This window comes from Kogia breviceps, chromosome 12, assembly GCF_026419965.1.
Source record: "Kogia breviceps isolate mKogBre1 chromosome 12, mKogBre1 haplotype 1, whole genome shotgun sequence".
Classification (NCBI taxonomy): domain Eukaryota; kingdom Metazoa; phylum Chordata; class Mammalia; order Artiodactyla; family Physeteridae; genus Kogia; species Kogia breviceps.
The window spans coordinates 16,827,634-16,853,264 of record NC_081321.1 but is presented as its reverse complement, the minus strand read 5'-3'; the positions used below and the strand labels follow the sequence as shown (position 1 = coordinate 16,853,264).

At 35.7% G+C, this 25,631-nt stretch overlaps 1 protein-coding gene across 23 annotated transcripts in view; it reads left to right on the top strand.

Annotated features, from left to right (window-relative positions):
- Nucleotides 1-23,694, top strand: part of C2CD5 (C2 calcium dependent domain containing 5) — an 82,498-nt gene extending 58,804 nt beyond the window's left edge. For 6 of the 23 annotated variants that reach the window (XM_059082181.2, XM_067008858.1, XM_059082177.2 and 3 more), the window contains 13 exons: nt 156-320; nt 2,148-2,288; nt 4,440-4,503; nt 5,560-5,621; nt 5,832-5,930; nt 6,401-6,490; nt 6,974-7,061; nt 8,039-8,125; nt 16,082-16,132; nt 17,033-17,134; nt 18,445-18,635; nt 21,536-21,682; nt 22,381-23,694. In XM_059082181.2, coding sequence (XP_058938164.1) covers nt 156-320; nt 2,148-2,288; nt 4,440-4,503; nt 5,560-5,621; nt 5,832-5,930; nt 6,401-6,490; nt 6,974-7,061; nt 8,039-8,125; nt 16,082-16,132; nt 17,033-17,134; nt 18,445-18,635; nt 21,536-21,682; nt 22,381-22,512 — 1,419 coding nt within the window. In that variant the 3' untranslated portion in view covers nt 22,513-23,694. Of the gene's footprint in view, nt 1-155; nt 321-2,147; nt 2,289-4,439; nt 4,504-5,559; nt 5,622-5,831; nt 5,931-6,400; nt 6,491-6,973; nt 7,062-8,038; nt 8,135-16,081; nt 16,133-17,032; nt 17,135-18,444; nt 18,636-21,535; nt 21,683-22,380 lie in introns of all 23 variants that reach the window. The other 17 variants (XM_059082185.2, XM_059082180.2, XM_067008857.1 and 14 more) reach the window with 7 other exon arrangements.
- Nucleotides 23,695-25,631: the final 1,937 nt, after the last annotated feature.

Sequence of the window (25,631 nt, the reverse complement as noted above, 5' to 3'; positions counted from 1 at the left end):
TGATTTTCTGTGCCCTTCCACGTATGTCCTATGCAAGCACTGGTGCTAATTATCTTTTTCCTTCAGGGCAGGGACCACATTCCTGAATATGAAAACTTAAGGACTATTATTCTTTAGATAATTTTTTCTGATTCTTTCCCCATTCTTTTTACCAGTCAGCCACAGGTGTGTATTTAGCAGCTTTACCAACGCCTGGTGGTATTCAGATTGCTGGGAAGACTCCTAATGATGGCTCGTATGAGCAGCATATATCACATATGCAGAAGAAGATAAATGACACGATTGCTAAGAATAAAGAATTATATGAAATCAATCCTCCGGTAAGTGAAAGAAATCTCCACTGTGAATATATAGGTTGCTATTTAGATTTTAGTATATTTTTAGGTTCTCTTAAAGATTCTTCTGCCACTCATCTAGATTTGCTCTCCTCATTGCTCATTCTTCTCACCTCCCCTTACATCCGTGCTCAAATGTCTTATTGTTTAGGGAGGCTGACTTTGACCACCCTATTTAAAAAATTAACTCTCCTCTCAATTTTTGGTACTTCCTATCCAACTTCTGTGTTTATTATTTTCTGTTTCTCTTACCTCTGTGTGTCTTTTGTATGTGAAATACGTTTTTGATTTTTGTCTGTTGCTTGATACTCCCAATAGCATGAAGCTCCATCAGGGCTGTATTCCTAATGGCTAAACCAGTTCCTTCTGGTAGTAGCCACCTGATAAATACTTGTTGAATGACTAAAGAAATGGCTTAAATGTTCTTTTTTAGTAAAAAGAAAGATTGCTTATCTGTGGTAAAAATGTTCAAGAATATAGAGTCTTTTCTTTCTCATTTTGTAGTCACTGTAATAGGTACCCTGTCAGATTTATCTAGGGCAGGTTAATGTGGAGTGTAAGTAAGATAAAGGGATGCGAAGGTGCTGCAGAGGTAGCTGTGTTATGAAACTGTGTGGTTGCAGTCGTCTTATGCAAGGTATGTCCTAGCAATGAACATTGAAAACATTTTTGAAAAAACTTTTTAAAAATAATCCTTTTTTTTTTTTTAAGATAGTTCTGTTACACCAACAACAGGCTGTGTCTTTTACATTTGTGCTTACATACCCACATTCTCTTGATATTCCTTGTGGCCAGCAGATATTTAGAACCTCTGATTAGCTGTGATCTTTTTTTTTTTTTTTTTTTTTTTTTTTGTGGTACGCGGGCCTCTCACTGTTGTGGCCTCTCCCGTTGCGGAGCACGGGCTCCGGACGCGCAGGCTCAGCGGCCATGGCTCACGGGCCCAGCCGCTCCGCGGCGGCATGTGGGATCTTCCCGGACCGGGGCACGAACCCGCGTCCCCTGCATTGGCAGGCGGACTCTCAACCACTGCGCCACCAGGGAAGCCCAGCTGTGATCTTTGGCTAAAAAATGGGTGAAAGTTTACTAACCCATATAAGATTGTAGCCTACACTGACCTCAAAAAGATAATTATTGTAACTATCAAAGTTTATTTAGCTAAATAAGTTGCATAGCAAATACATGTATAATATGTGTATTATATAAATATACACATACATAGATACATATATCATAGTCCACATTTTACTATGTGAGGCTTTGAAAAATTACCACTGCATAAGATACAAAAGATTAGAATCTTATTTGGGTGAATAAATCTTTAATTCATTATAGGTTATTAGGACTTTTAAATGCTGAATAGAAAATACCTTCTGAGCTGAAAGGACCGCCAATTCCCTACTAATTGTAGTGTCCTCTTTGTACACTAGATGTCAGTGTTGCCTTGCTGTATCTGTGACAGTTTCTGGATTAGTGTATGAAGGTTGCTAGTATCAATTAAAGGAAATAGCTATGTACTCTATAAAAGGTTAATTAGTCATAAAGGTTATAATTAAATATGGACTATGAATACATTTTACACACTCCCCTCCTCCCTGGTAGTTTTCTGTTAATATAAAAATGTAAAACCAGACTGAAGCATACACAAATATCAAATCATTATGTTGAACACCTGAAACTAATATGTTACATGTCAGTTGTACCTCAGTTAAAAAAAAAAAAAAAAAAAAAAAAAAAAGACTGCAGTTTACAAAAAAATTCCCAAACAGAAAAAGACAGTCGTATGATATAAAGCAATTATATTTCTTTTAGGAGATATCTGAAGAGATTATAGGATCACCCATTCCAGAACCTAGACAACGCTCAAGACTTTTGAGATCTCAATCAGAAAGCTCTGATGAAGTTACAGAATTGGACCTTTCACATGGGAAAAAAGATGCATTTGTTTTGGAGGTATTATTGCATTGGACAAATTTCTTAAAGTTTTTGGAAGATAAGATATATATTTTTACAGTCAGATGCTAAATTGGTGTGATATTTTTGTATTGTTACAACTGTTAAAAATATCAAAAGAATATTTTATTATAGAAATTACAACAAACTTGGTAACATATCTTTTTTTTAACAAAAGTTAAAAAAGTTTTGGAAAACTTTGTTTTGGAAAAATTAGTGTTTGGGTTGAAATATAATCAAAATATTAAACTTTTGGAGCTTTTTTTGTAAACTTGGATTAATTTCAATAAGAAGGTTCTCTTCTTTCACTTACTATAATTTTTACCTGCTTTATATGTCATAACATGTTACTATAATTATAACATTTTTACATGTAACACAATAATATAAGCACTGTGAATTCTTTTTTTTTTTTCTGTCTACTGTTAGTGGGAATGATTGTGCATGAACATGGCCATGTTTTTAATCACTCACCACTCTTTTTTTTTTTTTAACATCTTTATTGGAGCATAACTGTTTTACAATGGTGTGTTAGTTTCTGCTTTACAACAAAGTGAATCAGTTATACATATACATATGTTCCCATATCTCTTCCCTCTTGCGTCTCCCTCCCTCCCACAAGCACTGTGAATTCTGAGTGTAATGTTTTTTTACTGAATTCAGAGGGTGTAATTGAACTTTCATTGTAAAAATGCATCCAGGATGAACTAAGTTTCTTGGAGAATAAATGTGACATGAAAGGTTTATGGAGCCTGTGCCCTCACAGATGATCTTCCCATGCACTCCCCTGTAGAATGGTTAGCTTTGAAAGGATAGACGATCTTCCTTTGATATTGAAGGAAAGGAAAATAAATGAGGATACTTAGGAATGTTTTCTGGTAAGGTGCCAGTTGAGAGAAAACTATCAGATGCCTGGATCTCAGTAAAGCAGGAAGGTGACAGTAGAATTGTATTGGGATGGGACTGGAGGTTTGAAGAGTCTAGAATAGTGCCCTTGGATGTGATCAGGATGTCAGCTGTGGGAGATGCTCAAGGCTTAACTGAGGTGAGAGTGTTACCTTGTAGAAAACTCAAACTGTATGAATTTGTGCCTCTTTCTCATAATCTCTGCAGTCTGAGAATGGAGAAAAAAAAAAAAAGGAGGTCGATTAAAGGTTAAGGAGTAAAAAGTTCCAGGGTACAGTTTAGAGCAGTTGTACTCAAAGTGCCCTGTGATGGTGGCATCAGCAACAGCTGGGAACTTGTAAGAAATGCAAACTCTGGGGCCCCTACTTCAGACCTAGTAAATGAAAATTTCAGGGTGGGGCCCAGGAATCTGTTTAACAAACCCTCCAGATGAGGATTACTTTTACTTTGATCCAGAGCATTTTTCATATTTTCTGATCCAGGGATCCTGGCTAAGTAGAGAACAGAAGTGCTTGGAGTCTGGGAAGAAGAGGGCAAGATGTAGATTCAGTAAGAGAGATGGGGGTTATAGTTGGAAAATGCTGGAGATCTGAGTGTAGAATGTTTTGGGTAATACCCCAATTGAGTTATGGCCATGACTGTGAGTGGCTAAAGCAAAGTGGAAGTGAAAGTGGTTCTTGACATCTTGGGTGTAAGTCAGGACTTAGATCCCCAATGTACAGATGAATGCCAGTATATGTCCAGTTGGATATGTTCATTACTTATAATTCACGACAGAATATTGTGATGTAGGAAAAATGGAATTTGTACTTATTCTTTTAAGACATGCCTTTAAATTTACCCCTATGTAATTTTATTTTAAAGCAGTTCTGTATTTAGTCAAAAGATTTTTTTAATTGCACTTTATTAATTTAAACAAATAAGAGATAATGATTGCTTGTCATCTTTGTAAATCTTTTGAAACATGCCCTCATAAAGACTTGAGAAAAGGCTCGATTCTTTGTAAACTCAATATACTTTATAATGTAAAATATTTCATTTAGAAGTATTTATAATTATTGTGGAAAAATTTATAGATACTAGAAAAATTTTTTCAAGTTTTATATTTTAACTTAGGGAAAAATGGCCCTACTTTTCCTTGACTCTTATGCTTTCTATTTAATAAATAATAAAAACAATTTTAAAAAATTTGAAACAATTATATATTTACTACTTATGTGATAGGTTCAACCTTTTCATTTTCAGATTGATGACACAGATGCTATGGAAGACGTACATTCTCTACTCACTGATGTTCCACCTCCTTCAGGTGAACAGAGAAAAATTACCTGGAGATGAGACGAGTTTTGCATATCAGTATTTCAGTTCATAATTATTATAGCACTAACTTTATTTTAACGGCTTTATCATTGTTGCCTTCTGTCACGTTCTTTGCTGCTCCAAGACTGAAAACACATCGTTTAAAAATATTTACATGGGCTTCCCTGGTGGCGCAGTGGTTGAGAATCTTCCTGCCAGTGCAGGGCACACGGGTTTGAGCCCTGGTCTGGGAGGATCCCACATGCCGAGGAGCAACTGGGCCTGTGAGCCACAATTACTGAGCCTGCGCGTCTGCAGCCTGTGCTCCGCAACAAGAGAGGCAGCGATAGTGAGAGGCCCGCGCACCGCGATGAAGAGTGACCCCCGCTTGCCACAACTGGAGAAGGCCCTCGCACAGCAACGAAGACCCAACACAGCCATAAAGAAATAAATAAATTTATTAAAAACAAATTTACATTAACACTTAGGTGAACTGATTTTTAATCCTTTTATGTTTATGCATTACAAAAAAACCATGATAATTTACTAACATGGTCTAAAGTTTCCCAGAGGTATAGAGTTTTAGAGAAAAAGAATGAATGGATCTTAGTTAGAACTTCATGTAATGATTGAAAAATGTTATTTTTTTAAAAAAATTTATTTATTACTCATTTTTAGCTGCATTGGATCTTCGTTGCTGCATGCAGCTTTCTCTAGTTGCAGCGAGTGGGGGCTACTCGCTGCAGTGCATGGGGTTCTCATTGCGGTGGCTTCTCTTGTTGCAGAGCTCGGGCTTTAGGCGTGTGGGCTACAGTAGTTGTGGCACGTGGGCTCAGTAGTTGTGGCTTGTGGTCTCTAGAGTGCAGACTCAATAGTTGTGGTGCACGGGCTTAGTTGTTCCACAGCATATAGGATCTTCTCAGACCAGGGCTCGAACCTGTGTCCCTACATTGTCAGGCAGACTCTTAACCACTGCCTCATCAGGGAAGCCCCGAAAAATGTTATGCTTTAACACAAAAATAAATGAAATGTTATCATATGTTTTCCCTGTAATTTATTTTGACAGGCTTTTATAGTTGTAATACAGAAATTATGCCTGGTATAAATAATTGGACATCTGAAATACAGGTAAGCCTTTTATTCTTTATTTTAAGCAAATATAGCATATGTGATTTTAGCAAGTTTTTTCTTAATATATGTTTTCTTTTCGGCCTCTTTACTGAAGTTAAAATCTTATCTTTTAAAAAAATACCACAGTAGTTATAATTGTTTATTTTCTGTTACAGTATTTAGTTCAAAATAATGAAATGACATGCCATTATATCTCCCTATATTTAGATGTTCACATCAGTAAGAGTAATCCGATTAAGCAGCCTTAATCTAACTAATCAAGCCCTCAATAAGAATTTTAATGATCTCTGTGAAAACTTGCTCAAGGTAGGAACCTTTTGACTAACTATACTTTAGCTAAAACTCCTCAAGATCATGAAATTAAAGAAGAAAAGTATTTATATTTTCTGGAATACCTTACACAGTTGTAGGCCGAATTATTTTTATTTACTTATCAGTCTTAACCTGCCATCAAGTAAAATGCTAAAGATGTCCTCTCCATCTTAATATGCCACACTATAAAAGGAATATATTTTAAGTTATTTCATAGCGTTAAACTTCATAAAAATCTGTATTTGTAAATTTAAAAAACTCCTTATTTTTTATTACTTAGAAATATGATTAAATCTTATTGTCTGCTTAGATATTAAAAATGTATTCTTAATGAAAGAATAGACGAAACAAGTGTTTTAATCTTCTCACCTTTATTTGCCATAGTATAATGTACATTAAAAGATCAGTTTTTATAAATTTTTAAATTAAAAGAAATGATATTACTAATATTTTCTTTTGTGTAGAGCCTGTATTTTAAACTACGGTCTATGATACCCTGCTGCCTTTGCCATGTAAATTTTACAGTATCTCTCCCTGAAGATGAATTAATTCAGGTAACTAAGGTTCAGTCTGTTATTAAAGAAGAGTTCTAACTTTGGTCTGTTTTAATATTATACATTTGCCATAATTAAAGAAGTATAAGCTGCTTTACTTCAAAATATTTTTAAACGTACTAGTATGAGTCAGACCTTGTCTGTCTGTTTCACTTTTGTGAACTCTAGTTATCTGAAGGTGTACTCATAATGTGTGTTCCAGCGTATGTACACTAGAAGGTGTGCTTCTGTGCGACTTCTCTAGGCCCCATCTCTTAGAGAAGGTTTTTGAGCTCTTTCTGGAATACCTACGTTTAGGTATACATGTTGGGCTTAGTTGTAGTCTGAATGTCTGAGTTTATGTGCAGTTCTGGTTGAGAATCTTAACCAGGAAAGGCAGATTAGCCAGTTTGTATAAGTTGTTCCATGGTACTGAAAAATAATTATAAGAAGCTTATTTGGGGAATGATTATTTTGCTAATCATATTGTTTCTGTGATTCTAGGTTACAGTCACAGCAGTTGCAATAACTTTTGACAAAAATCAGGCTTTACAGACCACAAAAACACATGCTGAGAAGTCATTGCAAAGAGGTAAACCTATGGTAGATGGGAGCATAGTTCATGTTTGTCTGTGTTATAGTTCAGTGATAAAATATAGAGGATAGGTAGAATAAATAAATGACCTGTTTCTTGACACGATACTGTCAGTTTTTCTGTTTTCTTTATCAAGATAACTGTGTGGATAAGCATATGGCTGATGATATTTTTTACACATGAATAGGTGGTTGGCTGCTATTTACATAGAAAATGCTGCTGTTTTTTAGAGTTAGCTTATAACATTAGTTCTGCAGTAATTTAGAGGCTCCTATTCTAGGAACTCTGGGGAGGTCCTCAAGGCATCTGAGAACCAACTGATGTAGCAAGCACCATGGATTTTTCTCAGGAAAGGTCCCATAGTGTTCAGCAGATTCTCAGAGTTGTTCTTTATCCAGTAAAATTTAGGAAGTACCATGCTTAATATATTCCAAAGAAATGCAAAATCTTAGAAACCATTTGTGTGTTCTGAAAAAAAAGAAGAGGGAAATGGTATACTTTCTAAAGTTTAATGACTTACTGGCTAAATAAATATTCATGATTAATCTAAAATATTTTAAGTTGAATATATCCTACATCTTTAGCATTGAATTAATGTCATATAGATGTATTAAATGATTATATGTTCAGATATTTATCAAAAAAGATAGATAATAACTGGTTTAAGTGTCATAGAACTAGTATAGTACAAAAAGTAGGATAATAATAATCATTAGTGAGTGCTTATTCTTTGCCAGGCACTGTGCTAAGAGATTTATATACATTACTCTTTCTAAATCTCACAACCGCCCCACCAGAGAAGATATCAACCACTCTCAATGTCTGCAGGTGAAGGACCCCCATGGAAGAAAGCAAGGACAAAACAACCAGAATTAACTGAGTTGGGGGGAAATTTATATGTTATCCCAGAGTAATTTTTTAAAAATTAGTAAGAGATCATTACTAATTAACTTGTGTTTTTCCTGCCTCTCAAGCCTCTACAGATAATGAAGAGCTTCTGCAGTTTCCCCTCGAACTCTGTTCAGATTCACTTCCTTCTCATCCTTTTCCACCGGCTAAAGGTTGGTTAAGTAAGGGAAATGCAAGCACAAATACTACTTTCTAGATCCTTTCGCTTGCTTCTTCACTGTAGGTAATCTTAACTTAATTTTGAGATGGAGATTTATTCTTCATTTCCTCATTGTATGTTTCTTCATGTTCAGAAAGGGGAGAGAGTAATGTTCCTTTTATTTTAATTTCTCAAGTAATCTCATCATAACTTATTAAGGTAATTTTTTGTATGATATTCCATTCTTGTAACTCAAATGTATTAAAGTTTTATTTTCAGAGATTTGGATTTCCCAAAGTAACTATTCACATATGGTATATTTTGATATTTATATTATATCTGGTAAATTTTCTTCTAGCAACACTAACGTGCAAAAATTTTTAGATTTTTTTATAGACAAACAGAATATTTATTTTCTTCAGAAGCTATGTGGAGAGGTTTTGGGTGGAGGTTAGTACAAGTGAGAAAGGGATGAGCTTTCTGTCTTTTGGGTGTCTTGGTTATATTTGAGGAACATCTTTTCAAATGCAAAATTATTGTCCCTTAATTCAATAGCAGTAGATCTACTTAGATCTGTACAATCTTTGGAGAAAAGTGGGAGGTGGTATTTTCCATTTCTCTTCTGATTTCAGTGTGATTTTTATTATAAAAATTTCAGAATTACTGTACCTTTTAGCATTACATACACAGTAAATGTAGTTTGTGTTTTTTCCTAAATTTTTTATTCTTAGAATTGATGCTTTTGTTATTTAAAACCAAATTGGCTTTTCTAATTTTTCCGTTTTATAATACAAGTGACATTATTTTATGGTTTCTACTTGTCAGTTACTTTATCTGATACCGTGTTAGTTATAATACAGCATAGTTTTATATTCACATTGCCTATATGTCAATGGAGTCTTTACTAAATCAGTGCAAGGCCTGTGTAGATAAATAGATCTTGTCTCATATTTTGAAGCTTAAAAGAAGCTACTTTCAGATTCTGAACTTTCTTACATGGTAACTGTGGTTCTTTTTCCTTTTTGTCTAAATTAAAATTCTAATTTAGAACTCCATAGAGAATTTCTTGAAAGAATAAAGAGGAAAAATCAAATCCAAAGACAATCTGAGTTCAGATTTATAACTTAAACATAGCTTTCAGAACAAAAAGCAGAACAGTCTAGAATCTTCCTTGAACTGACTAGATAGGATTTTTTAAAAATACGTATTTTCCACAGAAACTTATATTTAACACAGGGTTTGTTCCAAACCACTTTTAAATATCACTTCATTTATCCTTACCCAGCAGTGGTGGTGAGGGGGAAACCAAAACCAAAAACCCAATCAGCAACGACAAAAAGGTCAGTTGCTAACCTATACAAATATTTATTTGTGGATTTGGGGTCCCTGTTAGCTCAACTTTACCATGTTGTTAATAGCTACTGAATTCTGCAGAAGATTAGATTTAAACTCTGTAATTGACCATATCTATATTGATAACTTACAGTTTCTGCAATAGTTTCAAAATATTTTCAAAGGTAATGAGAACTAGTGCTTTTTGAAGTCATTAGTGTATTTTGCACAAATGATACTCTGAACTTAAAAACAAGGAAAGAAGAATTTGAGTAGAATAAGTCATATCTGAACAGTTCCTAAAATATTTGCAATTTATTTTAAGGAGCATGGAGAGGGGCCATAGGTGGAGTAATAAATCAAGAGACCTGGCTTTTCTTCTCAGTTCTGCTACTGATAAAGTTTGAGAACTTGGGCCAGGTAACCTCTAATTAAGCCACTTAAGTCTTAGTTCCTCATTTGTAAAATGTGAAAGCATTAAGATTCTCTCTAGCCTTTAAAATTCTCTGATTTCTTGAGTTTCTATAGTTTATGGTTCTTCAATTATTAACATGTCCCTATTATTAAAAACATAAAAGCTAAATTATGCCTGAGGTGACACTGAGCTTCTGTTAATTAATTTTCCAAATAACTTCAAATCAGTTAAACCAGTGATTTTTAAACTCTGTTCCTCCAAACCATAGAGTTTCTTCAGAGGTGCCTCATGGCCTTCCAGGAGGCAAGGTGCTGGAGGGGTGAGAAGATAGGTCTCTAGACCCCCTACTTCTGAACTAGAGCAGCTTCAATGCACTACGCTTTATGTATCAGCTTTCTATATATGATTTTGGAAGGAAGGGTTTCAAAAAGTTTGAAAATCACTGAATCAAATCATGCCACCCTTATCATCATCACCATTGTCAGCTTCATAATGATCAATATCATCACATCTATTACTAATATATGTAAAACTTTAATACTAAGTGCTTAACTATAAAACCTATGTGCCTTTCCTTGAATGTTACATTTTAAAATCATCAATGAACACTAAAAAGTTTATCTGTTTATTTTTTTTTAAAGTTGTGTAAATTGTGGTTTATGTTGCATGCTTATGTATTGTCTTTGCTTCCTCATGTCTTGCCAGGAGAACATGGGCTGTGATGTTTATATTAGAAAAAGTTATCTCAAAGTATTTTGGAAAATTTGAGGATAGAATGGGTTTTGAAAAGGTCTGAAAAGTGTAATAATAGAGTGTTATATCATGAATGTAGTAATTGAACATTGTAACATGAAGGAAGGCTTTGAATAGAGAATAGAAATATTGGGGGAAAATTAAGCTTAGCAGTTTAGAGGAAATAGGTGGGAGAGAGAAAGGTGAGGGTGAGGAATAAAATGCTCAGAGAACTTCTCTACTTTCTTATCTGCAACCACAAGAGGTTTAAAAGTTAACTACTAGTACTGATACGTAAATAAATATATAGTTTTTATAGTTTTGTTAGGTCAGTCGAGATTTATCTTTTTTAATTCTGAAAACTTTGAATACTATTTTATTTTCATGTTCTTATCGCAAATGGGATAATTTATTAAAATTTTTTATTTCCTTTTATGTTGACAGAGTAGTCTCAAGAGCTATGCACAGTATGTTTATTAATACTTCCATCTTTTCACTTGTAGATAAACCTTTCCTTATCTTTTTGTGTTATTGAAAATGAGTGAGTATTATGTGAAGAAAAGATGCTTCAATAACATGTTTCCTAATTGACAGTGTAGAGTAAGCTTGGGCCTGAATTGTCCATCCATGCTTAATTTTTTTTCCTTCCATCTTTTGTTATATTTGTTACATATTTTGTTTCTCAAGGTAACAGAATAGTTTGATGTACGTCTCAAATTTGTGGTTGATTTGGTGTTACCTTGATAGTTATCATGATTTTTCTGATTTGAAATATTAAAATGTGCTGAGCCTAAGTAATTTCTTAAAGGACATTATCATGTGAAGGTCATCAAAATTCTTTGATGGATACTGTGAGGAACAGAGATGATGTGGCATCACCATAAATTACTTTTTTTAAAATATGAAACTGTGTTAAGAAAAAAGATGACTATAGCAAATTTTTTATATCACCTTCATAATGTGTTTTCCTCCTCGTTAATATCTACATGTCAGCTTTCTGAATATCTGTCACTTCACTCTGAAATGGTTTTTTAAGAGACTTTAAAAATGATATATATTTTTATGAAATGAAAATGAAAAAAGATGGAGCAAATATAGTAAAAATAGGGCATCTGAGTGAATGTAATCTGGGTAAAAATGTTTTAAAAATAAGATATTTCTCATGAACTGTAATTAATCTTCATTAAATTTAATCTTTATTAAAATTCTGAGAGATTAAGGCTATAAAAGGGTTTAATTAAGTCAGTTTTAGTGTTTATATACTGTTGGATGAAACTGTATAGAGGAAAAGTTTTTTATACCACCCTTGTTTCTGTGTTCATTTTGCTTTATGCTGGGGTGGTATCCTCATGTTCAGTGGCATTAGCTATAGCCTGGGAGAAGTTCTCTTTTCACTGAGCAGTTGCTGACGAATAAGATAAATATAGGTCAAATTCTGGATTTCAGTAAAAAAGAAAACAAGTTTGCTTACACCCTCAATATATTATACTCCATAATTAAGTATCCACATATGAAGCTTTTTTCTTTATTTTTATGGTAGGCTATCAGAATTACTTTTTGTTAAACCAAATTTGATTTTAAAAGATAGTTTAATTTTTTAAACTTAAATGACTTGCCTCACATTATTTTAAACTTGTAATTAGCAATATAAATCTGTAAGAGCTACAAAAGTTAGCTTTTCCTTTTTCCTGCCAACTAATGGTTCTGAATTCTTACAAGTATATATAATTCTTTATGCTAACTAAAAATGTTTTTATGTATTAAGAGTTCATTGCATGTCTGTTTTCTCTCTTATTTTTTTAAGATATATTTTGTCACTGTGACCAAATGGTAGCAACTATAAAAAAAGCTAAACTTCTTCATGTTATCCATGGCTACAGCAGTGAGTGAGGGCTCCTGAAAGGAGAAAAATGCTGAGGGGAAGGAGAATGAGAGGAAAACAGAAACTAAAGAGTGGAAAAAGTGAAAACCTCATCCAAGAAGTGGGAAGGAAAGAAAGAGTTGATGGAGAAGTAGAGATAAGGAATCTTAGCTTCTCCAAGAGCTTGAGAGCAGTGAAATCCAGAGTCAGAGGAAGAGGGAGTGAAAAGCAAAGAAAATTGAATTGGGTTACTGACCCAAAACAAGGATACAAAGGATGGGAGTGAGAGGAAGAGTGAATGATGGGGATTGAAGAAGAAAAGGAAGTGAGTTAGAATGTTGCACATCCGGGGTTGGAAGCTTTAATGACTCAAATATATCTTTTGTCATCTACTGTATGTATTACCTGTGTATTACCTGTGTAGCTGTGTAGTTGAATTTTTTTTTTTTTAACTAATGGAATATCCAGATCGAAGCAATTTGTGTCTTTCTCTATGCCTTAGTAATTTTTACCTATAATATGGCAATTTCATCATCAATCCACCAATATTTAAAGACCATTATGGACCAGATTTATACTGAATGTTTACATACACCATTTGTTTAACTCAGTCATTAAGCCAGATTTTATAGTTAGAAGACATAGCTGATCAATGCATTATAGATTGATGGAAATGCGTAAAAGGACATAAATACTTTTTAGTTATTCAAAGCAAAGATGATCTGTAAATTTTAATGCTAGAAAGTAAGTTGTCAGAAGAGTAGTCAGTGTAAAGCTTTATCGTAGCTAACCCATACCTTTGTCATTGGTTATTTAGGAGAATGGAAGCATCTCAAACTTTGGAAGCACTGGCAGGTGTATCATTGAGGGAGGAGGAATTCTTGCCACATTTTGTTTTCTGTTTTTCATCTATATGCTCATTTCCACTAAACTGCTTTAATCTAGGTTAATTCCCCTCCCCACTCCACTAAGGCCTGTTAAAAATTGCTCAAGTGTAGTAAGAAAGTAGTCAATCTGCATTTTCTGTTTGCCTCAGTAACTTTCTAGGGTTGTTTTTTGAGGGATAGCGGGATTATCAGTAACCAGTGGCTTTTTAACAAAGCAAAATTGTATTCAGTGGGAAAGGAAATGCTAAGAGAAGTGGGCTGCTGGGCGGCTTGATGTAGACTGTCTTTGCAGCTACAGTGGGGACCTCGCATACGAAGTATTTGTGTCAGACTCTTCCACAGAGATGTACAAATACCCAGAAAGTATTGGCTTAGAGATTGCGTACGAATTTATTTCTTCTTAAGCAGAATTACTGCTTTGTCAGTGAGCCAGACAGCTAATATCTGCAGTACCTTCTCTTTTGAAAAGCCTGTTATTACCTGGGAAGCCAAACTCTAATCAGAAGGAGCAGAGTGACTGAGAGTCTGAGGTCATTAGGTATTTGAGGTGTTCAGACCGGTCCGAGGTGCTGATGTCCAGCTGCTGCCAGGACTAGCTCCTCTTGGGCCTTTTCTCTGAGAGAAGAAATGAGCATCCTGGCAGGCCTGTGAGGAGATGAACGTGCTCTCCTTCAGTGAGGTCAAAAATCTCGTGGCTCAGCCTTTCCCTCCATGTCTCTAATTTAAAAGTTTTGTTCTTTTCAAATTTTAATTCAAACACATGTTTGAGGGCAGGGAATAAATATTTTCCCTCACTTGTTTCTCCTCTTCTCTACCTTTCGTAAATTTTTTTTTGGAAAAGTAGTAAGTGTACATGGTGAAAAATTCAAATACTACAAAAAAAATATCACATTGTCCAAAATAAAGCTTCCTTCTCCCTTCGTTTTCCTTCCCAAGAGGCAGATACTCTTTAACAACTTATTGTCTGTCTTTGCAAAGATACTCTATCCTTTTTTAAAAACACAAATATTCTATAGATCATTGTATACCTTTGTTTTTTGCCACCTGACATATTTAGAGATGGGAACAGATACCTTCTACATGTTTAAGCTCTTTTCATGGGTACTTGCCATTAAATTATATACAGTTGCTACTAGAGAATTCCATATTACCAAGATAATATCAAGGTATAGAGGACAATTTTAGTAATTTTCACTTTTTCTTTTAGTTTCCTCCCCCTCCTTGCCATCCCCACATTTTAAAAACTTTCACAGAATACCTAATGCCGACTATATTTTCTGTGTCTCTACTTACCGAGGCTATACTGCACAGGGCATACGAGAGCTCTGGGACCCTCCTGGGATGTATGAGCCTGGGGTGGGCTATTTACTGTCCCAGGTTCTGCACTGGGTCTGTTTCCAGGCTGAGCTGTCCCTAGAGATCTAGTAAGCCTCTGAATGTCAGTTCTGTTCTGGTCTTCCTCCTACAGGTGGTCCCATCGCTTCCTGGGCTTCCATTGCCCCTCAGGATCCTGAATCAGGAGGATACTCCCTCTAGAACTACAGTTTGAGGGCATGATGGTCAGGGCGCATCCAGCGTGATCTCCTCATAGCCATTTTATGGACCTCACCTAGTGATCCCTTTTATTGGGCAGTTCTGTATTGTAAGAGGCTTGTCAGCCACTGTACACTCTCCAGTATTAGCTTGTGGTCATTGCCTGAAAAATTGGGGGGTGGGGTGGGTGTGGGAGATACTTCCATTGCACCCAATTAGAAGCATTCTATATAAATCCGATTTTTGAAAAGTATAGCTTCTGCTAATTTAAGAATATTACCAGAAGATCAACGCATTAAGCGGAGACAAAAATACATATATTTACTTAGTTTATAATTTTAAAAAAGACTGGCTGACCCAAATTATTCTTAGTGTTTTTATGTGTTATTTCTATCTTGGCCACACTATATTCTCAGTTCTGAAATTCTTTGAAACAAAAATTCAAATAATGGTAGTGTGGATAGAGCCTGAACATTAGAAATAGATTATGAATTTTTCTTTTTTTTATAGTACTGTTTAAATTTGTACAATGACTTAAATATCTATAGTAAAAATATAAACTATCAGGGAGAATGCAGGATGCTGCTTTTATGAGCTTACTTTAAAGGGGATTCTAGTTTGGGATTCCTAGTTATTTCTGTGGAGAGTAGTCACCTTTTAGTTCCACAAAGTCTTGATAGCTCCAGAAGGAGCTGTTGAAAGCGAAGGCCTTGAATGAAGGGGTTGGTGGTGAGTTGGCAGGTCAGGCTGAGGTTTGTGTTTATCTGTGAGACATAGGTCATTGCCTTGTCTGTAATTTTTAATCTTACTGGCTCTTCCGCCACAAACATTTCCCTTCTTTTTTTCATTTCAGATTTTCTTCCCAGTAGGTTGACCCTTTTCTCTGTCCAGTTTTCTCACGTCCTGCTTCCATCCCACTAACATTTGTTACTGTGTTGATATTTTGTGTGCAGAGTTTCTGAAACTTTTTTTGTGTTATAGTAACAAGTAATCTTTCTTGGCATGGTATTTATTAATGGAGCTAGTTTTCATATATCTATAGAAACTGTGTTTTAAACCTAAATACTTCTATTTGGTTTACTTTTATAATGAAGCCATAAAGATTTCCTCCTATTAGTCTGACTTTTAGAGAGTATTAACCAAGAGCAAAGAAGAGATACTGGCTTATACTTAGCACCCAAGCTAATGTTGTTCATATTGTCTTATTAGAACACCTGGAGAGTGCAAGTTCTAACTCAGGTATACCAGCTGCACAGAGAGGTGAGTTTGTCTAATTAAGCAAATAGTCTCCAAAGGTGTGAAATTCTAGTGTGGTGATTCATAACCATACAGACATCAGAGAAATGCACTGGACGATGGAATAGACACCAAAATGTGGCTTTATTGTAGTTAGAATGTGTCTTACAAAATAGTAATTAAACGAATATTTACATTTTTAGAATTTTAATAGGGTCCCACTTTCTAAAAATAAGGCTTTAGCTTTTTAACATTGTTTTTTAGCTCAGCAGTAGTAAAAGTTATTCTTTTTCAAATGAGAACTTGTTAGGCTCACACTTGCCCCTCAACCCACGTTATCAGAAGCTTTGTCGCCAAAATCAGACGTGGAAATAGAATATTGACAAAAATGACCCTTTGGCTTTCCTGTTACTATTGGTAGAAAGAAGATATTTTAATAAAAGATAGATTAACTAGTGATTTTTTTTCATGTATTCTTCACCGTTTGATTCTCATTATTTTTATTTTTGATTTCAGGGTAAAAGTAGGGCAAGGAATTATTCACAAAGTTCTGATTGTAAATTAAAGTCCTGAATCTAAACAGCTAAAACAGTGTGAAGTAAAAAGAATGGGAAATGAAGTTAGTTAAAACACAGCGTATGGTCCTTTCCCTGATCTCTCTGTTAGACCTGCTTCCATTCCCCCTAAGAGGACCACACAGCTGTGACATCACCAAAGATGCTCAGCCAGCCGAGAAATTGGTTTTGTACAAATCATTGTCTAAAGCTTGACTCTTTACTATCTCTCTTACCTGACTTGAAAAGGACCACTTTTTCCCCTAAGTTACAGTTAAATTACGTCATCAGAAGGAGTGTTATGACGAGTAAGAGACGTCATCCATATTTTTTCTTTGTTTTTTCTTTTCTTTTCTGTCTGTGTTTTCAGCAACGTCAGTTGATTACAGTTCCTTTGCAGACAGATGCAGCAGCTGGATAGAGCTCATTAAACTGAAAGCTCAGACCATAAGGCGTGGATCAATTAAGACAAGTAGGCGGATGTTTCTACCATGTTACAATCTGAGAAGCATATCCTTGATTTCCCAGTGGTGAAGGCTAGACCTGACTACTCAGTTATAACTGCCAATCAATCATGTATTGGAGTGTGAAAGCTGCAGACTCTAAAGGTCATTTAGCAAAAGCTACTGAAGAGCCTTTAGATTTTTTTAACTTTAAATGTAGGGTTGTGTTTTTAGTATTTTATTTCTGTGAAGGTATTCTTGAAAGTTTATAAATAGATATTATATAATCTAGTGTAAGGAAATGATGAGCTCTCTTACTGAAGAGACACTTCCAGGACCCAAGGTACTAGGTAATGTATGGTATTTGTCAGTTTACTAAGAGCGATATCCAGAGTGATAAAAGAATGAGGTATTTCCATAGAGAAAGTGGTCAACTCTTATCTCACTGCTAGACTCAGGATCAGTACTTACATGTTCTTTGTCTATACTCCATGTGTTTTGGTAGACTTTGAGGTATTTGAGTGAAAGATTTTACATTAAAGGGAAGGAACTGTGTTTGAGGGTGAAGATCACAAGATATGGAACCAGCCAGATCTGGTTTTGAATCCTGGTAGTGCCATTTTAATAGCTGTGTGACCTTGGGCAAGTTATTTAAGTTTTGTGAGCCTCAGTTTCCTCGTGTAAAATGGAGATAACACCTACGTTGCTGGGTTGTTTTAAGGATTATATATATACATATATGTGTGTGTGTGTGTGTATATGTATATATGTCTGGTTTATAGTAGTTATTTGATAAGTGGTAGCTATTATTTGTTAAACAACTTTTAGACAGCCAAGGTCATTTGTTGAATTTTTTAAATTACGAGTTTGATCGAGAAGGTTTGGAAAAGAAACCTACTACAACTAGTTAAGATATGGTTTATCTACAAGTTGACAATGATGAAGTCGACTGAAAAAAAGATGGAAAAAACTGCACTGGGAAATGTAACAACTTTCACACTCTCCTTATAATAATTTGTTCCTACAGCAGATTAATTTTTAATGCTCTACCGCTTTTTCTTCACTTTATAACGATCATTGTGTGTGTAGCTCCACCTCATCAACATTTTCTTTTGCAGGAATGCCATTTTTCTTCCAAAAGATTCCATTCCAGCATTTCCTCTTATGTTTTTCTTTCTCTCTCTATTTTTAATTGCATGCAGTGCATGATAATTTCTTTCATGACATGGCTTAGCCTCACAGACAGCTGAATGTTGTCACCACTTATTTGGAAACCTTAGGGAATAATTGAGTCACCAGCATATGATCTTGATGCTTTCTCTTCTTTCTCCAATTTTAGCTGTGACAGTCGAAAAAGCAAGTCCAGTGGGTGAAGGAAATTTCCGGAATCGTTCTTCTCCACCTTGTGCAAATTCTACAGTTGGCGTAGTTAAGATGACACCTCTTTCCTTCATTCCGGGGGCAAAAATAACGAAATATCTTGGGATAATTAACATGTTTTTTATTCGAGAAACCACTTCTCTTCGTGAGGTAATTTTATAGTTGTTATTTCATTGTTTTTGTGCGTTTTCTGTGGTTGAAGATATTAGTACCAAAACCAAACAAGTTTCAAATTGGTTATTTGCCAGAAGTAACACACACACACACACCCTTTTTTTCATAACCTGTCTGGATTGTCTCTAGCAGCTAATATTATCACAAGAGTTGTGTTGGGTTTAATCCCATTTGTTATTAGAAACTCCAGGTCCTTATCATGTGGTAAGAAAAACAAATAAATGTATCGTGTTTGATTAGAGGTTTAAAACAGCCCTGAAAGAACAGCTTAGTCTTCTCAGTAGGTATTTGCCTGAGATATATTTAAATAGCAATTTTTAAGGGTTTACATTTAGAAATAGTAAGGGACTGTATCATGGAGAGATGTCTTGGGGATTGTTTATGTCATTTAGCTCTATCATTTTCTTCCTCTGAAAAAGACTGAGGCCACTTGTTTTCTTCCCCTCTCGCCGTCAGTGTGTAAAAATGTTCAAGTTCTTACCTCACACTGGCTGGGTATCATTAAACTTTAATTTGTTTTTTAAGTAACAGCAGTTCTAATCTCTACTTGATGTAGTCAAAGTTAAGAATCAGAGTCAGCTTATTATATTTTGCATTACAGAGGAGTTTAAACTCAAGAAAAGATTATATTTCTATTTGTCATGTTTTGGAGCAGGACTGCTAAGCAAATTATTGTGAATGGGGAAAATTTTTAATTATTTAGGTGTGAAACCCAATAAACTCTTCAAAATTTACTTCAGCGGTACTTTGTATTTTTCAAAAGTATTTTCATTATAAACATGACTTAACTATGCTTTTTCCCCATTGCTTCACTAGCAGTGTTTCTGTACTTTCTTGGAAATAACAGCTTGCTTATTAATTTTTGATATCATGCTCACCCTCCTGCACCTAGTACAGTGCCTGGTGCAGAGTAAACATAAGTTGTTTTTGTATAAATGAGGGAGTGACTTCTGATAGATTAACTAATTAGATAGATGTTTCCTTTAAGATAAATTACTTTTAAAAATCATATTCTAATTGTGTTGAGATGGGAAAGAAACTATCTTTTTTTTGTGTGTGTGTGTGGTACATGGGCCTCTTACTGTTGTGGCCTCTCCTGTTGCAGAGCGCAGGCTCCGGACGCGCAGGCTCAGCGGCCATGGCTCACGGGCCCAGCCGCTTCGTGGCATGTGGGATCTTCCCCGACTGGGGCAGAAACCCGTGTCCCCTGCATTGGCAGGCGGACTCTCAACCACTGCGCCACCAGGGAAGCCCCGGAAAGAAACTATCTTAAGATACTCTCAAAAACCTTTTAGTGTAGAATTAAAATAGGAGACACTTTTAAGTCCATTTAAGTTTGACAAAGAAATTTGGGTGTGAGAAGCTGGCATAGATTGGTGAATTGACCTTTTCCGGTTGCTCTTACTAGCACATGGAGATTGTACTATTGAATCCATAAAATTTTATTTCTTAAGTGCCTTCTCTACTGCTTAAGCAACCATACCCCAAAATGTTACTCCACAGTAGACCTCCTTTCAACAGAGATTTGTAATATTAACTGTATGGTATAATAGCCCAAATTTATTCATTGTTTGATGAATTATTTGCTTACAATTATATAATCTTTTAAAAATTACCCCTCTGTAGTCTCTTTTACTCTGCTATCAGAACTCCTTGATTTGAGATGGAGGAGGAAAACTGATAAAAGTAAAAGAAAAATCTGTCCCAGGTGATGATTGAGTCAGAGGCAGGCTGACAAAACTCACTTAATTCCTTAATTACAAAGAGAGATACCTGTACAAAACTTTATATAGGATCCTGTGACTTTTCAGAAAGATGTGACCTGGATGAATGGTTCTTCTAACAGTGTATTAAATTTTGCCCTTAACCTCCAGTTTAAAGTTGGAAATTTCTTCCTAGACTATAAATAACATCCAGTAAAATTTGTGGAAAACTTAGGTTGAAAAGCATTTTAAGCTCTCATTTAGCCTTTGGTTTCTGTTTTGTTTGTTTTTGAACACTGAAAAAGTTCCCCAAACTATTGGATTTCATTCCCTAAGTAATATGTATGGACCACTTAGTACGTGCATCTGTTGAAGTAGGTGTTAGCATATGTAGTTGTGAGCACAGCAGAGTCAGTTCCTGACCTGATGGGATTTAGTCTAGTGGAACTTGGGCATGGTGGACAGTAAATAAATAATCATGTGATTAATAGGTAACTCCTAGTAATAGTAAGTCATTTAAAGAAATACAACAGGGCCTGTCAGAGAATATAATGGGAGAACTTAATTTAGATCTGATAAGGAAGGTTTCTCTGAGGAAGTCACATGGAAACCAGGACCTGAAGAATTGAGTAAAAGTTACCCTGGTGGAAAATTGGGTGTGGAACCTTCATGTGCAATGACCCCGAGGCAGGAAAAGATGTCACACCTTTGAGAAACTGAAAAAGACAAGTGCGACTGGAACCTGGTTCATTTTCAGAATAGGAGATATGGATAGCAGGGAAGTCTCGTTGTTTATATTTACCATCAATTTATTTGAATGATGATGGGAACGACTTGATAGAGGGAGGTGCTGAAGATGGAGGGACAGTTAGAACTCTTGCTCTGCCATCTGTCCGCTAGCTCTGTGGTCTTGGCTCGTCATGGGCACGTCACAGATTCTCTGAGCTTCAGTTTCATCATCTGTAAAATGAAGATAGTAATCCCTGTCGTAGACATGTGCTCAGTAAAGGTTTGTTTGTTCATTCATGGAACAAATCCCCATTATGGAGGGAATTAAAATGATTGTCCGTTATATTAAGATCACTTAAGATGTTTTAATATGTATTCTTTGATGTTTTATGTACGTTAGTTTACACATGTATCCAGTTTGGTTTTTTGCGCGTCATCATTTAGGAAGGAGGTGTCAGTGGTTTTCTCCATGCTTTTATTGCTGAAGTGTTTGCGATGGTGAGAGCTCACGTGGCTGCACTGGGAGGGAATGCTGTTGTCTCCTACATAATGAAGCAGTGTGTCTTCATGGAGAATCCAAATAAAAACCAGGTGAGATGGGGTTAAAAACCTCTGATGGCGGGAACCTGTGAATGTATCCCATGGCCTTTTCACCTCCCACCCTCCCCCGAAAAAGAGAATTGCTCTTCAAAGCTCTTTGATTCTAGAGGCTTAAAACATGTTTTAATGAATATGTTGGTAACCATGGTCCTGCACAGGTCAGATGCTGTTTTCACATCCCCAGTGACTAGTTATTAGTCTTAAATACCTCTGGAAGCTTTGCTCCTAAATTACTGTTTCCTCCACCTTCTTGGTGGGTCTTTGGGATCCAGTGATGGCTAATGCAGGACAATTAAAGACGCCGTCTGGTTTGGAATGATGCTGTCCAGTTCTAACTGCCGTGCTGGTGAAGAGTACATCATGATGGGGCCACACTGTTTGTTTATTTCTAATAAGTAATATAATTCTGTTAATGGGGACAAGGGAATGTTGCTTAGGTTAAATCTTAGAATAAATTTCTTTTATCAGTTTGTTAATAACTCACTCACAATTGTTAAAGATCCCTTTAAAAAATTAAATAACTATATTAATGAGTTTCTTTGTTTCCTGTGAATTGCCTTCTTATCCTTTGCTCATTTTTCTCTTGGGTTGTACGCTTTTTCAGCTCTACGGCACTGCCCCCAGGGTAGCCAGAAGAGTATGAGCGTGTTGTTGAGTTTGTGACTGAACATGTCCTGTTGTTCTTATAGGCACAGTGTCTTATAAACGTAAGTGGTGATGCAGTGGTTTTTGTTCGTGAATCTGAATTAGAAGTGGTGTCAACTCAGCAACCTGCTGCCAACTGCCAGCCCTCATGTACTGGAGGAGAAGTTACAACCTGAAGTCAGTTAGAATGAGCTTCACTAAATGACATTCATGGGTCTCCTTTGTTTTGTCATTCATTTATCTTACTAGACGTAAAAAATGAACTTGAGAGAATTGAGGAAGAATTGATACATTATGAGTATATTCGATTTATCTGGGATCACTTGGAGGCCTGAGAATGTTCAAATCTTGACATTTTAGTTTGGCCAGCCTAGACGGACAGGCCCCGTGGAGCCTTGACCACACCTCCCCCCCAGGAAGTTCAGATAAACTTCTCTGAGAACTGTAGTAAAGGTGGAAGCTATGTATAATTTATGTTGATTTTAATAAAATCATAATTTAGAAAATTGAAATGGTAAGAATATCGGGAAGTTAGGATAGCTATCCTAGTGTAATTTAGAGAAACTAAGCAAGAAATTGAACAAATTGTTAATGAGTAAGTCATCTGATTCGAGGAATGTATGGGGAAAATGGAGAAAAGTTTTCAGAAAACTATGTGGGTTTCTTAATATTTTGATGAGGAATTTGGTAACAACTGAAAGGGAAAATTGCTTTTGCCGTCTTTGAAAAAGAAGTTAAAATTCTGCAAGTTGTATCCATAATATGTCCTAACTACTGGAAAAGAAATTTATCAGAGCCAATGTCCTTCCATTGGAAGTTTAAATAAGGAAGAAAGAAAAACATTACTATATAACTTCATTTCTAGCCAAGTTTCAATTTGTGTTTAATTTGTCTGGAAGAGGCTTGGCTTCAACTGGGAAGAAAGGGCCAGTGAATTTTGTTGAAGTAGTTAAAATATAATTGATCTAGAAGGAACATAAAATTATTTTCTATTAAAGTCATACTGCACTCCCACCAAATAAACAGAATTTTAGTAATATCTTAGGAATTTTTGATGGTGAGTTAGACTGTATTTGGCATAGAGTTTGGAAATGTAACTTGAATGTAAATATGCTGCAGAATGTTTATATAGATAGAAATACTTTTTTTGTCAATGCCAAATACCTATTACAAATGAACCTTTAAAAGTACATTCCTCCTTTGCACAAAATTTCTTTGTAAAACTCATGATTTTGCTCTTCCAGGATAACAGCTGCCCTAAAAGATTAGGAGTCATTTCCTTGTTATCACAGGTGTCAATATTTTTCTGTACTTTGTTTATAATTTTATTTTTTAAATAAAAAGTTTATAAACTGGAATATTCCTAAATCTCTTCTTTTTGCCCCTTTGATGTAGTACTGTTAGTGGTCAGAAATCACTTTCCATCTGATCATCTCCATTCATTTCTTTAGTCAACAGTCATCTGTTGTGCATATACTATATGCAAGGCCCTGTTCTTAATTTGGGGGAAAAATACATATATAATTGTGCTACTCTCATTGCCTTTGGTAGGAAACCTACACTATTAAGTGAGAAAATGTGTGTAGCTTGGGATGAAGGTAGCTTCCCCAAGGAAATGATACTTAAGCTCAGTCTGGGAAAATAGGCAGGTCCCTGGAATTGACTGACTTGTTCATAGTTTTATCCATCCATCCAGCCAGCCGGCCAGCCAGCTAGCCAGCCAGCAGCTATTTTGGGATTCCTGAGTATGTTTCTGAGTCCTTTCTTGGCAGGGGATTAATAATGTAATTATCACTAATTGAGTACCTGTTTTGTGCCACATCCTGTGCACATGCATTATTACTAATTCTTAAAGCATAAAACTAGCTGGGTGACGTTATCTCCATTTTGATCTGAATATTTGGATACTCAACAGAGGCACAGGCTGATTTCTAGAAAAGCCAGAGTTACAGAACTCAGGCTTGCTGTCTGCAGACCCAGGCCGTTTGCTCAGTGTGGGTTACCTGTGAAGTACGGTCAGCCCATGCCAAGATTGGCTCCTTCCAGAAAAGCTGATGTTACCTGATGCCCCAAGAGTTGCTGCTGTTCCCTGTGTGTGGATTCCCTCAGAAACATCATTTTAGACATGCTGGGACTTAATCTTTTGGAAATATTGAGGCCAGTTATGGGATTTAACAGCACACCTCATAGTATCTCTTTCATTCTTTATTGTTGCTCCAAAGCTTAACTACACAATTTAACCAATACTTTGTTAGTTTGCTAGACTCACTGTCCCATTTCCTCCACCTCCTACTCTGCTGTAATCTATCACCATCTGGCTTCCATCACCTGATCTACCCCTAAATTTGAACATGCCAAGGATGCAAGTGTTGGATTTCAATATTGCAGCATCAGATAGCTGACAGGCTTCTTCATGCATACACATATAATTTTTCATAAATGAATAAATCGGATCATGTACAAATTTTAAGAGTGGTTTTATTTTTTACCTTTTCACCTAGCTTTCTCTTCCCCCATCTCATCCCTCCCAATCCATGTTAATAACCTAGTATGTATCCTTCTTACATATTAAAGTATGCTAATGAGGTATAATTTACATTCAATAAAATTTAAGTGTACAAGTTTTGACAAATAGGTTCAGTTGTGTAACCAAGATAAAGGACATTTCGTCCCCCGAAGAGCACACCCTGTTCCCTTTTGCAGTCAGTTCACTTCCCCTTCCATGTAAGTAGTATCTTGTGCTTGGTAAATTTCACTTAGTATAATACTTTCTAGATGCATCCCCATTTGGACAACATTTTTGACTATTATGAATAAAACCTTTTTATTTAAGCTCACATATGCCTGTGAAAATAGAATTTCTGTTCTATGGGGTTGACTTCTTATTGATAGATAATCTGCCATATGTGTGACAAAACTTCCCCTGATTTTGCTGTCCATCCATGTAGCTTATGGCAACTTTGATCATATCCAAACTTGTAATTTTATTATAGATAGTACGACTTTCCTTCCTTAGATTCCCTGAGTTAAGATGACCTCCCCTCGAGTTTTTGGCTGTTGTGCAGGTTCATCCAACTTGTCCTGAATTGCTTTCATCTTGGTGGCTCCCCATCAGACTTGCTACCTTCATTATTTGTTATTAGATAAATGCCATCACCACTTGACCAGTTTTAGCTTGAGTCAGACACCTGAGAGATTCAAAGCCCACAATCTTCCCACATCCCCCAGCCTTACTGAACGAGATGCAGAAAAATGTGGAAGCATGAAAATGTATGTTATGTGAAAGCATATTTTT